The 14237-nt window shown below is 41.3% G+C and overlaps 1 protein-coding gene across 1 annotated transcript in view; it reads left to right on the forward strand.

The window, feature by feature from the left end:
* The window catches only part of Plppr1 (phospholipid phosphatase related 1), a 268685-nt gene extending 257126 nt beyond the window's left edge, over positions 1 to 11559 (forward strand). The window contains exons 6-8 of the mRNA XM_060379893.1: positions 1675 to 1851; positions 4769 to 4900; positions 10494 to 11559. Coding sequence (XP_060235876.1) covers positions 1675 to 1851; positions 4769 to 4900; positions 10494 to 10526 — 342 coding nt within the window. The 3' untranslated portion in view covers positions 10527 to 11559. The remainder of the gene's footprint in view (positions 1 to 1674; positions 1852 to 4768; positions 4901 to 10493) is intronic.
* Positions 11560 to 14237: the final 2678 nt, after the last annotated feature.

Here is a 14237-nt window from a genome sequence, read left to right on the forward strand (position 1 = left end):
TCACAGTGCAGGCACCGTCCGAGCATTCGGATATCAACCCTCTCAAATCGGGCCTCACGCTCAATTTGATAAACCCAGATACAGCATTCCAGCTAAGCAAACGTTTTCTGTCTAGTGTTAAATTATGCTTTCAGGATTACTCAAGACTGGTGGATACGCTAATTGCCAGGGCTTGATCATTCCATGGTGCACAGAGGTATTGAAACACTATGCCACACCCATGAATATAAGCAATTATTATGTACCAAAATAAAAAGAAAACGCTAATGAAAACATTATTCAGCAGTTACTTCCTAGGTGCCATTGAACGCTGTGAAGACTACCAACTGGTCTATATTCTCAATGATTAATATTTTACAGGAAAGGTTCAGAAAAGACGTACCTAGAAAACAATATTCAAGCACAAAAAAAAATCAAATTGAATGTATGTATTTGCATTCAGCGTTTTAAGTAACAATCCCCAGTGTCAGGAGTGCCACATTCATTACCACTCCTGGGACTTTGATCCACCAGAGTTCTGTGTGGCACTGTTATGGAAGATGACGAGGCACCTGCATCCCTCTAGGATTCACGGTAGTGTTGAAACATCTTCCTAGAAATTAGTCTCCCATTATAATACTGCCAGATGCAGCTACGTGAATGTATTGGTGCTCAGGACATCAAAGATCCTAGAGGTTATAATCTTAAATGTCAGCCTTTTCTTGTGTGTATGTGTGGTTTTGTAGGGTTACTGAACTCACCATACTTAAGCAGAAATAATGAGACAAATCTGCAGACCTCACGTAGGATGTTGATGAAGGAGGATTGTAGCAAGTTCAAGGCCAGATTGGGCTATGAAGAAGTCCATCAGGAAAAGAAAAAGGAAAATGGTGGGTCGCTAGTGCCCTCTAGTGGTGCGTCATAGCAATTATCAAAGTGACTGATTTGCTGGAAGTTACATTTTCTTAACTCTGAACTGTCGTGGATACATTTGGTAACGGCCGCCTTTCAAGCATCAGCGAGTGCAACATCTTTTATTTGGTTCAGATCCTTCACCCTTTTGTACATTGTGGTGCACAGAAAAGTTTGCTGTTTTAAAACACTGCAGTAGATGAATGGATGGAGCAGCCCACAGTTGTCCCTGACATGAGAATCCACTTCCAGCACAGTAGTGACCCATAGTCTTGATTGGGTCATTCACATTAGATCCATCAGCAAGTCAGTGAACAGTCTTATATCATGACCCCAAAGGGTAAGGCACCACTTATGGGGAGACAAAAAGTCAAGTGTGAATTCTCTTACTCTACCTAATAACCTCTGCCACAAACTCATTCACAGAGAAGATATGCCTGGCACCTAAGATTTTTATATGGGTTTTGTAGTAGTAGCACCGCACGATTATCTGGTTCTTTATGTAAAAACTGTGTCTTCTGAATCCTGCCGTTATTCTTCAGTTATTCCTACTATCAGCATAGCTTGCTCACAAACTCATTACGAAGCAAAAGTGACTACCGAAAACATGTTCATTGTCATAGCTGAACTGTTTCCTGTCTAACTAGCTTAAGGAAGTTGTCCAAGCAATGGAGTTGCTATGGTTCCCTTTGTCAAAGCCCCTGTTTACGGTCTGGGATATGTGTGCACTCATGTGGCCATACCAGGACTGCCTGGAACTCACTGATCTGTCTCCCACTGCAGATGTACGTCACAAGCACAATCAAGACAAAGAGCAGTCGGCTGGCCAAGCCAGTGCTGTGCTTGGGGACCCTCTGTACAGCCTTCCTGACAGGCCTCAACCGGGTCTCAGAATACCGCAACCACTGTTCAGATGTGATTGCTGGCTTCATCCTGGGCACCGCAGTGGCCCTGTTTCTGGTAGGTCTTTCTTTCCACTTCTTCCATGTTATGTCTTCCGTGTAAAGTCACTGTGCATTGAATTTCCTAGATTCCCTCAGGCATTGTTCCTCATGTCCCTGTTTTCTTAGCAGCAATTCTCCAAAAAGTATGCATCCCTTCTCACAAGACAGAATCCGAGTATCTTTACTTTGAGAAATATGACTGGCCATGTTTCTTGAGAGAGTTGAGAATCCTAGCCCCAAGAAAGATGGCTATGCTGTCCTCTTGCATCTGATTTCAACTAAGTGGCTTCAACATGTGGCCTCCCTGAAGAATTTTGGCAAACACAGCAGCCTCCATATTGTTACATCTCTGCTGATGTTTTAATTCTTCAAAGAGCTGGAGACATGGCTATGTGCTCTTGTGGAAAATGCCTTAATCTGACTTGGACTGGAAAAGAAGAATCTGTACTCTTTTTCTGTTTTGTTTGTTGTTTTTGTTGTTTCCAGTTTCGCTCAAGTGTGGGAGGGATATGATGGCACACACTCTCCAATTTTATAAACTTGACATCTCTCTTGCTTTTTCATTCCCTTTCACCTCAAGCAACTATTGAGGTTTAGTTTTTTTTTTTTTTCTACATTTGGATTTCATGTAAATGAAATTTCATAATATGTATATTCTGACACTTTATATCTATCATAATTTATATTTGGAGACTCATTCATGTTGTAGAAGGCAACAATGAATTATTTATTTTTAATACTCCATTACCTGGACATACCGGAGAGGTACAGGTTTGTTCTTTGGCTCTTGTTTTGATAGTAGGACACCAGGCATTTAAACTCACTTATTCTGCATAAAATAAAGCCACTGTCAATAGTAAAATCCTCCAGCAAGGAGAACAGGTCGCTAGAATCTCAACGGACCTGCCACTCATTCTGTTCTGTCCTCTCTAATCCAATCCCCTTAAGGCTGGCATACACCCAGTCCACTTACTTACAGTCACATATTCCTATCACTTAACTCATTTTCCCTTTCTGTTCTGAATATGAAAAATACACACCTGACTGCCTCAACCTTTGGCCAGTTGACCACCTGTTCTTCCTGAACATGCTCGCACATTTCTGTGGAACCCTGCCTGTGAAACTATTATCACCCAACATTGCCTCCGTCAGAGCACAGCTTCCTGTTTCTCGTGGAAGAAGAGGGGAGGGTGAAGTGTGAATTCTCTGAGAGAAGTCACAGAGAGAGCCCCGAAATGATCTCATGCAGCTGCTATCACACGACACCCTGGGAAGGGTTTTTTTTTTTTGAAAGAAAACAAGAATTATTGGTGACTTTACAAAGAACAGAGCACTTTTCAAGAGAGATCACTGGCACGTGAATAAAGACAAACTGGGAGAAAAGTCGAACAGTTTTGACAGCCAACATCACTAGAGCGTACTATGCCCTGCTAAAAAGAAGTGGCGGTGTAGACTGCCCACCCCATTGCATGGGTCTGAGAGAGGAGGTCTGTGAAAGCCTGTGGGTTGCTGGGCTGCTTATGAAAGTCTGCTCTCCGGTGAGACTTGTTTTCTCTTAGTAACTTGCAGTCTTCTTTCCTAACCCTCAGTTATTGTTTGGTCCGTTATTGCTTCCAGTGTTTTGACTGTTGTCATCAATTTTGCTTTCATCCAATGTTTTTTACTCAAAAAGCCATTGAATTGCCATCCACTCACATGCATACACGTGTCCATACCTCAGAGACACACATGAAGCTGGGAACAGAAGGGAGAGTGAAGTCAGAGAGAGAATGAGAATAGCCACAACGGAAATCTGGAGAGAAGACAGAGAGAGAAGCCAAAACCAAGAATGGCAGCTTAGTCTCTGTTCACCTTCAGCACTGCTGTACACATCTGTGTTTCTCGCGAAACAGAACACAGGGAAAGAGGAAGGAAAATGTGAGTTGAGCAGTTTCTGTGTGCCCTACGCTACAAACACCTCAGTTTTTTAGTTCCTAGGGCACCCCTAGCAATATTTTAATCTGTATTTTATTGTTCAGGAAGTTGAGCTTCAAAATATGTAACGTAGTCAGTAATCATCCAGCACTGTGTGCCTCAACTCCAAGGCTCTGACGCCTTCCTCTGCTACCACCTCCCAGGCAGCCAAAAGCTTTAAGCATAGCTGTAGTATGAGGTGGAGGTGAGTGTGGTGGCGTTTGTGTGAGTGTTCTGTATGATTTGAAAAGTTACAGAAAAGACTCAACACTAGACATGGAGACAAAGATGCAGAGTAACAAGAGAAATTAGGAAAGAGGCAGATAAATTCAACATGGGCAGAGAAGATGGTGAAACACTTATGAGTCTGGCAGGAATAAGGAAAGCAGGCATTTGTAGTGAGCTGTTTAAGCCAAGTAAGTAATAAAGACATATTAACTATGGCCATTTTAGGCAGAAGTTAAACATGACCCAATATGGGCTGAGTACTTGTTGTATTTGGAACTTAAGAGACAACACAGTTTAGTAGCGGGATTTTGAGGAATATAAACTGTCCAAGCTCAAGAGACTAATAGCACCTCACCTCTACTGTTGGGAATTGTTGGCTGTAATAACCAAAATGAGACACACCCTCAGGACACTGCCACACCCCCAGCAGCCTTCAGCACATGTTTGGTGTGATTACAAGGTGGCTTACATTTGTCATAGTGTCACAGATCTACAAGGTAGGTATTCCCACTTGACAGCTGAAGATATGAGCCTGTTGCATGTCCCCAGTCACCTGGTAATTTTTCTCTCACCAGTACCTGTAGTGTACTTTGCACACACTTCAAGCCTCCCTCACTCTTAGTTTCCCATAATTCCAAGGAAATATGTCACCTTGGTGATGCTATTCTAGGACAGTGATTTGCTACTCTCAGAGATGTCCAGGCACTGCCCACTGGAGTCTGACCTGATCTCTGTTCCCCTTCATCCTGCAGGGAATGTGTGTGGTTCATAACTTTAAAGGAACGCAAGGCTCTCCTTCCAAACCCAAACCTGAGGATCCCCGCGGAGTCCCCTTGATGGCTTTCCCAAGGATAGAAAGCCCTCTGGAAACCTTAAGTGCGCAGGTATAGTACAGCAACCGTAGCAAGCAAACCCATGACTTTTGTAAGTTGTTTATTTAATCCTGAGGAAGTACTAAGTCTTGTTCAAATTAAACCTGAGCAGCTTTAGGGCACTATGGACTCTAATGTGCGATCAACATTCATGAAATTTGAACTCCTCATATGAGAAGCCAGTTTGACAAACAACCAAGTCGTTTCTTGTACAGTTCCATTTCACTTGGTGTCCTTCATGGGTGGGAATGGGAATCCAAACTTCCAGGGCATACAAAAACCCGAAGTTCACAGGTTCCTAATGTAGTATGTCGTAATGTTTGCATGGAGCTTGCACAAAAATTCATATATGTGTTCATCTCCACTTCACTTGCAATGCCTAATACTAAGAAATACTATGCAAATACTAAGAAAATAGCGCTAAACAGGATTGTTGAGGGAATCTAACAAGGAACAATATTGCACACATTTAGTCTCCTAGATACTTTTCATATGTGATTGTATAAATGCATGGCTACAAAACCCATGAAAAACAGAAGGGCAACTGTGTTCATTCTCCTAAATATTTCTCAACTCTAATTGTACAAATGCATGGTTGCAGACCCCATGGATAATGGAAAGGCAACTTTGTTTGCAAGGACAAAGATTTTGTTCCATCTAGTGACTCAAACTAGTGGTACAGATTCTATTCTGACAACAGTCACAAATTCAACACAATACTTTTTGACTATGTGTTCTACAACAAGCCTTTTATTCCTGCATGAGATCAAAACATTAGACACAGCTTTAGCTCTCCAAAACTCCAAGAATAGGGGAGAATGGAAATAAAGCTGTCACAATGCACTAAGCTAAATGAGATGCACCATATGAACAGAAGTTAAGGTAAGTGCTCACTTTGAGAAGACAAGAAAAGCCATGGAAAAAGCTGTTAAAGAAACCTAGACATGGCACTTGGGATTTTTGCCTAGAACATTTCCAGGAGCGTCAAAAGATATTCTTATTTGAATAACCACCGTATAGAAGGGATATTTACCAATGCCCATTTCCCTGATAAGAATTAAAATACTGAAGTCAACACTGTTAAACACAGCCAGAAAGTGAGAGAGTGCAGATAAGTAAATATTCTTACAGTGAGCAAGAGAATGGCCCCTTTAAGAAGCCAGGACCTTCATTCGAACAGCCCTCTTTTCAGGCCTCTGGAATCCTATTAAAAGAAATGTTTTCTGCAATATGCTGCTCATCTTGAAATGTAAGGGATAGCACTGCACTTCCTGTATGAATTACTAGATTTTTCTCACTATTTAGATATTGACTGTCACAAGCTCTTCTGTGTCTTTTAACCTTTAGTGAAATCTAGCTTCATTGGCGAACCAGGGGGAAAGCAATGAGATTCTTGCCATCTTAAGAAACTATGTAGCTTTAGCATTAAACCCAGCACCAAGCATATTCTGCTTGTTTTTCCATATCTCTCACTTTTAGTAGTTTAATTAGAAATAAAATATGGATAAAATGTACAGTACTCTCTTCAGACATCCACAGGACCAGGCATGCACTTGGTGTACATACAAACATGCAGACAAACTCTCGCACACATAAAAATACATTTAAAAATAAGTGTTTGCTTAGTTGCTCAGATGAATCCGTCTATGTGGACTTAGTTTCCCCTGAATATCCTGGTCTAAGAATAATATCACACATCTGCCCACACCAGCCAGGCCTTAGTGTCTGTCTGTGCCTTTTCTTTTTTACTCCAAGACTATGTGTAGTTGACTAGGACAGCAAATATTTATGGCGTACTCTGAAAGTTTCACACTGAAAAGTGAAGTACCAAAACCCTTCAGATATGGTTCTTCCCCATAGAGATAAAGGATGCTTGAGTATATACACCGAGAATAGCAACAAGATTATCAGTAAATGCATTGGATGCTACAAACTCTGTCTATACTTCTTCCAAGTCTGACTCTCATCTATGTGCTTAAGTGTGCGCCTCCTTGTCAATATCTGAGGCCTCATGAATATCAAGCTTGGGCAGAAGGTCCTTCTAAGTCCATCATGTGATTGCCCTTTGCAATTAGATAGTGTTCCCTCATATTTGTGTCCCTCGTGGATCTGGGCTCTGTGATCCATGTCTTATGTGCCATGTTTCCTGACATTTACTAAGTATAATTGGCTGGATGGGAGCCAGCCAGAGCCTCAACTAGATCCTTCAGTCAAACACCAGCAGCCTCAAGTCAGACCAGAGTCACTGCCTATGCTGTCGCTGTTTCTATGACAAATGCAGACTTGAGAGGAACAAGGAGCAGAACTTCTGCGGGCGAGTCAGAACACAGTCACAGGAAGCTGCGGCAAGTGCTGGCCGCGTGGCGTAGGCCACACCAATGGTGAAAAGCTGGAGCAGGCAAGCATTGCTTTTACTAGAGAATATTTCCACAGAGACTGGAAGATACTGCCCTTTAGTTGTTCAAGAAAGAGATGTTGCAATCATCGAGAGTCCTTTTCTCTCCCTCTCACGGTACCCTGCAGTTGACATTACCCCATTTTGGAAAGCAAAATATCCTTACGTAGCATTTCCAATATTACTTCATCAAAATTGAAACAGACTCATCTAGATCTGAAGGTCCTATGTAACCCCATACTTCATTCAAGCAAACTTCCTTTTTAAAATCTACCTCTCCCACGCCTGAGTGTGAAAATGTGCTGCAGGGGATATATGCTCAACCCAAGCTATTCTCCGGAAATAAGTGTCTTCCATGATCTCTCTGGTAAGAACATCTTGTGTAGCACCTGAGGCCACAGTTCACAGTTGAAGCTGCTGCTTTGTGGTTGGGAGAGTGGAACCAGCTTCCCCTCAAGGAATGGTGGACATTTTAGAGACTGGAGCTGCCCTTTGGAGCACATACTTACACACATGAAATCCACCTGTCATTTAGAATCTCAAAAGAAGTAGCTTTCTGTGGCCAGGAACCGGACATCTCCTTTTCCTCCTCCTGGAACTTTTTTTTTCCCCTTTGCCTCACAGTGCCCTTCTCCTTAAAATATTAATCCATGCTGGATATTTGTATTCTGCAATTTCTGCTGATACTGCTGATTAACACAGGGCACAGTATAAAGAAACTAAAAAGAAAAATCACAATAGAAAATTTGAAAGAAGAGATCAGGCTTTCTAACCATCATTGTATGGGCCTATCGAATAACTAAATGCTTCCCCAAAGACCAGCTTTCAGCTGCCTAAATTCTGCAACCAAATCCTCATCTTAACCCTAACAAAGGTTAAATTAGAAATGAAGAGACTGGTTAATTATCTGGATTTGGTAGTCTCCCTATCCCTTCTGCCTGTGGGGATGAAAAAATGGTTTTCTTTAACACAAAAACAAAGAAGAATCCAATTGATAACGAGACTACAGAAACCTGGACCCCCTTCTCCAAGAGATTTCATTTCAGTAGTGCACAATGGAAACAAATTGAGGAAAGCATTCGCAGGGAATTGTGATGTACCCGTGAGTCCAAATTAGTGCTAACACAATCTTCATATTATATGAAGTGGAAGAACAAAACAAAACAGAGCTAAAGAGTTAAGAGTTAAAGAACACAGGTCAAAGTCACCTATCTGATCATCTTAAGATACTTAATGACTTCATCCTTATTACTTAGTGTTACATAGTATTATATAAACACACAGATTATCCAAGCATTGACAAAAACAAGAAAATATATTATAAAAGTAAATTGCGACTGGAAAGGTAACTCCCTAGGTAAGAGCACTTCCTGTCCTCTTGCAGAGGATCTGAGCTTGGTTCTCAGCTCCCACGTAGTGGCCTATAACCACTTGTAACTCCAGTTCCACAGGATCCAACACTGTCTTCTGGTCTCTGTAGGTACTACATACATATGATGTACCAAACATACACTCGGACAAAACATAAAGAATCAAAATAAAAAGTCTCTTGAAGGAGAATTTGTGGTCTTGGAATATGGCTCAGTAACAGGGCATTTGCCTGGTTCAACTCTGAGTAAAATTAATTGATTAATTAATTAATGTGAAATTATACAAAGAATGTAGGTTTTTTTTTTCATCTTGTAGAAATAAATCCATCAAAGTTCACTTAACACAACTTGAAACACACCAAATCCTCAGCTCCTAAAATAGATAGCTGACAGGTTAGAGAGGTGACTCAACAGTTAAAAGCACTTGCTGTTCTTGCAGAGAACTAGAGTTCTGTCCTCAGAGCCCAAGTCAAACAGCTCACAATAGCCCAGGCTGATGATGGACTTGTCAGCTGGGAGTACAGAGCAGAGGCTCTGTACTTGCTCTATAATCCTCAAAACCGCAGCTTCAGGGAGTGTGATGCCCTCTTCTGGCCTCCCGGTAAATACACACACGAACACAAATGTACACACAAACACATACATAAAAATAAAATAAACCATTTTTTAAATGTGCAGCGGCTCTCCTAACTGTGTCCCCAGTGCCCCAAAATAAGCAAAGGTCCTCTAACAATCAGATGAAAAACACAGTTTTCTTAAGTATTTACCAAGTCCATGGGCCTATAGCTTAGAATTTTAAATTTAAACAAACAACAGGACTGAAGACCACATTAGCAAGTTTTCACAAACAAAATGTGACAGAATTACAAGGAAAAACACACACATCTAAAGTAGCATTTAAAACACATCTCAGTAGTAAGCAAGCAACAGAGTACAAGGTGTGGTTATCTAATATTAATTTACATGAGATATAAAATCTTTTCCAAAAAACATGTAATATTTTCATATAAACATATAAAATGATCATGTACAAGATCAGGAAGAAACTCTTAGGAAACTTTAGAGAGCTGGCTTAGGAGGTAAAAGTCCTTATCACCAACTTGCCTGGTGAGCTGAGTTCCTGGGACCCACATGGTGGAAAAAGAAAACCATCTCCTACAAGCTGTTCTTTTGACTTCCACGTGCATGTGGTCACACATTTATGTACACACATGGACACACACACAAATAAAATTAAGTTTAAAATATAGAAAATGACGTTTTGATGGATCTGCAGCCTGTAGACCACATTCTCTATAAATTAACTACAAATGAAAGCCCCTCTGCCCACTGAAAAATAAGAATTTTAGTCCCACAGAACTCATAACTCAAAGATTAGGTCAAATGGGAAAGCTTAGTTGGTATTCAATATTTAAAACATGTCAATGGTGTGGAATTCAGCTGTGACTTCAGAATCTTGACTTGAATGCTTTCGATAAAACAGCAATGAAAAGTTTGCATGAAGAAATGATTCTACTTAGTTTGCTGAAGGAAGGGGCAACAGGAGTTTAAGGGCTTTGGGGAAAGCATAGTTTGGGTGGTTTTTGTTTGTGGGGTGTCAATATTTGTTTGAGAGATGACATGAAGTGTGCTGGGTAGGGACAGGGAGGATCTGTGTAGAATTGGGGGGAATGGAAAAATATGACTAAGACACAGTATATGAGAAGTTTAAAAATATTAAAAATTAATTTTGAAAGAGAGATCACTGGGCTTTAGTGTGGAAGACATTTCGGGAATGGATGAGAGTGTGTAGATGTCAGTCAGCCCAACTCTGAGATTCTGCCTCTTGCTTGCTCTACAGAACCACCCAGCCTCCATGACCGAAGTCACCTGAGGTGAATGAAGAGATGCAGCTGTTTTGGATTTCTCTCTCTCTCTTTTTTTTTTCCAACAACCTTCCAGTTTAATACTTCAAAACACACAGTTACTCAAGTCAAACTGTGAAGACAAGTATTACATTTATCTAGTTAGAGGCTAATGTTTTGTACATTTTTTTGTATGAAGAAGTGATGTAGCTTGCCCTGATCTTTTTTTTTTGTCAGCTTTAATATATTTATGCCAGAATTTTAAAACCAACAAAATTTTCCTCTTGTTCAAGTGTGCATTGAAGAATCACATTTATTCAATGGTTGATGTTGTTTTGTGATATTTGTACACAAATCTTTTCTCAGTTTTATAGACAAATAAAGTAAAAGATCCACTTTACACCTTTGTTACCACAGTTGCTGCCTCCTCCAGAAGTTTCGAATTTTAATGAAAGTTAAACTTTTGAGTTACAGGAAGGACCATGGTGGTTAATTGTAAATCTCAAAAATCAATTGTGAAAAAAAAAAATTTGGAGAGAATATCATGTTCTGTGCCGTGAATGGTTTTTGCACTCCGAGTTAAAGTGATGACATACTAGTGAATTTTCCGAGTTACTTAACTATTGGCACAGAAGCCTCTATTTGGGGCGTGTTTTGGTTACAAGACTCTTTCTTAGATAGGCCTCACCCACCTAAGGAACTCAAGGTCAATCTGGAATTCTGTCCTTGGGCAGGTGACACTGTAGCCTTCTATCCAAGAAAGCAGCTAGCACCAGCCTTTCCTGTCAGCTCAACAGTTTTGTATATCATATTGTACGGACTTTATATGAAAAAGAATATTTTACAGTTTGCACAGTATTATTTTACAGAAAGGATATCAGAGCATCTACAACATTGCGCCCAGAGCATCAGCTTCACTTTGGGGCTTTTAACTGTTCTTGGATTTTAACTGCATCCTGTTTTTCTAGTGTGGTAATAATGTGTCCCTCCTTTGAATGAAGGTTCTCTATCTGTATCTATCAAAATGTTTTCCTAACACATTCATGTCAGCTCTTCCTAGCTTTTTTGGTACATTTTTTTTTTTTCTAAAGAGAAGAAAAAAAAATTATCACAAAATGTATTCTGGCTCATGTCCTTTGTTCACCATTTCACTCAGTGGTATTTGAAGAACTGAAGTGTTAAAAATCATGAGGCTGGTTAACCAATATTCTCTGCAAGAAGTTTAATAGGAGGGAGGGGGGAGGAGGGGAGCAGGACATGGGGAGAGAGAGAGAAAAGGGAAGGGGCACCGAGAGAGAGAGAGAGAGAGAGAGAGAGAGAGAGAGAGAGAGAGTAAGAGAGAAGGAGTAAAAGTGTAAGAGAGAGAAAGAGAGTGTAAGAGAGAGACCACGTGTCAGGGTTAGCCCTTTAAGGGGCAAGGTAACCACGCCTTCCAGGTGTGGCCATCTGGCTGGCGACACATGATGACATCATAGGTTGCTGGATAACCCAGGAGCAGGTTGTGTTCCAAAATAAATACTAACATTCCTCCCTTTTTCTGTAATTAAAAAATGGGGAGCTTGGGCTGCTTTTTATAAGGTAAGTTAAAGTATATAAATTTAGGCTCATTGGAGGCAGCTCTTGGTTGTCATGCAAGGGGTTGAGAGAGAGAAGAATTATAGCAACAAAATGGTCAGATTGCAAGGTCAAGAGTAAGGGAAGCCTCTGCCCTGGAAAATTTACGGTAGAGGGCTGTCAATAGAGAGAGTTGCCAGCCATGCAAGGCAGCAGGTAGGAGCTGGGGAATGCTGGGAGAACCTGGAGCTGCTTGTCCTGGTCCTGAAGAACACCACTTCAGCCTTTTGTTAACAACAAGTGAATAACAGGCATAGATTTTCTTCTGGCTACTTCCTGCTGACACTGGGGACACTGTAGGGAGGTCAAAAGGCTGAAATGTTGGCCAAGTCTAGGAAGAATAGGCTGTTTTGACGATTTCTAGGGTCTGTGAGAGCATCCATGGCTGGGAGGGAAGGTGCAGGTCCAGCCTGTTGGAAGTCTGTGAGGCCAGAGTTGAATACCTGCAGCTTGTTGGAAGTCCGTGAGGTCAGAGTTGAACACCTGTAGCTGCTTTGACACTGTTGTGGCTATAGGAAACATCTGTGTCTGGCAGGACACTGAAACACATATCTAGGCAGAAGATAAAGTTGAGTAGGTTATGGAGAAAATCCTATAGGTATACACTGAAAACTTTTGGGAGAGCAAACAGAAATAGAAGGTTTGGATCAATCAGACTTGAACATGGGAACCTCTGTCTACCTGGGAAGACTGTTATTTACCCAATCACTGGCAATATTTAAAGAAGGCTTTGTTTTGGATCTGTCATTGAGGTGAGGTTTGGTTACAGAAGCATGTAAACTTAGAGGCCCTGGTGCCAGCTGGCACTAGGTGTAGAAACTTAAAATTCTCCAGAGGGCATCCTTTCTGGAGGGACCGGCATCTGGGCATCTCCCATTGGGGGCAGAGAAGTCAGCAACCTTCCAGAGGTGTCCCAATGGGAAGGTGTGACTCCGAGCAAGAGGGGTCCTACCTGGTCCAATAGCTGGTCAGCTTTTGGCCAGAGACTGGGGCACAGGTGCCCAGTGGGGCACCGCCGAGGGCCTGACGATTCGCCTAGCGCTAGGTCTTCCCACGAGCGAGCGAGAGAGGGGGAGAAGGAACCGTGTGCGAGTGAGGACCTTCCCAGGAGCAAGAGAGTGAGCAAGGGGGAGAAGGAACCGTGTGGGAGAGGGGACGTACCGCCCAAGGGAGAGTGAGGCCCTAAAATGGAGGTCAGCATAGAGGGTCAAACCTAGACAGTTAAGCCTACGGCTGGGGGGGTCCCTCCATCTCAAAAGATAGTACGAAGTTGCCGGAGCTCTGTGGTCAAGCTTCCCCTACCAAGAGAGGCGTTTATGCTGAGAAAATGGAGTGAATTCACCAATCTAGTGGCTGGTCAATAAGGAGAACTCAACAATCCAGCCAGTGGTTGCATGCAGCAAATAGCAGTCTGGTAGCCAGGAAAGAAAGTCCCAAAACCAGGGAAAGGGGAGGAGTTCCCACCTTTTGAGATAGGCAGTAAGTGCAGTACTTATCTGGAGTCCAATTGACCTGAGAGGTGGATTTAGGTGGACTTTCTGCAGCTTACAAGAATTACTTTTAAGTTTTAAGAAGGAGATAAAACTTTAGACATGTTAGTATCACAATTGTACTCTGCATTGTAGAAAAAGGCAGTAGACATACATATTTGTGTTAATAGCATAAGTATTTTTTAAGGCGGGCTCTGAAAAGGCAAAAGCCTTTTATGAAGTAAAAGGAAAACTCTCTTGATCTTAACTTTTAGTATAGCATACATATAATGGAGACTTACAATCTTGAGCTTAGAACCATAATAGTAGGTGGTATAGTGGAATGTTTTTGTATCAGAGTTAGATTAATAAATTAGAGCCCTATTGATAAAGGTTAAAACTCTGGACAGTCAATACAATAGTAACATAACAACAGGAGGAAATATTAAGCCTTTTTATCTATTTAAGATACCGTAAATCACCTTAGACCTTGTAACCTTTATAACTTGCATTTACCAACCTTAAAACATTTTTTAGACCCTCAAACATTTATAAGTTGCATTACCAACCTTAAGACATATTTTAAGACTCTCAAACGTGTATAACTTGTATTTATTAACCTTAAGACATCTCTCAAATATGTTTTTTGAGAGGGAC

Source organism: Meriones unguiculatus, chromosome 3, assembly GCF_030254825.1.
Source record: "Meriones unguiculatus strain TT.TT164.6M chromosome 3, Bangor_MerUng_6.1, whole genome shotgun sequence".
NCBI classification, from domain to species: Eukaryota; Metazoa; Chordata; class Mammalia; order Rodentia; family Muridae; genus Meriones; species Meriones unguiculatus.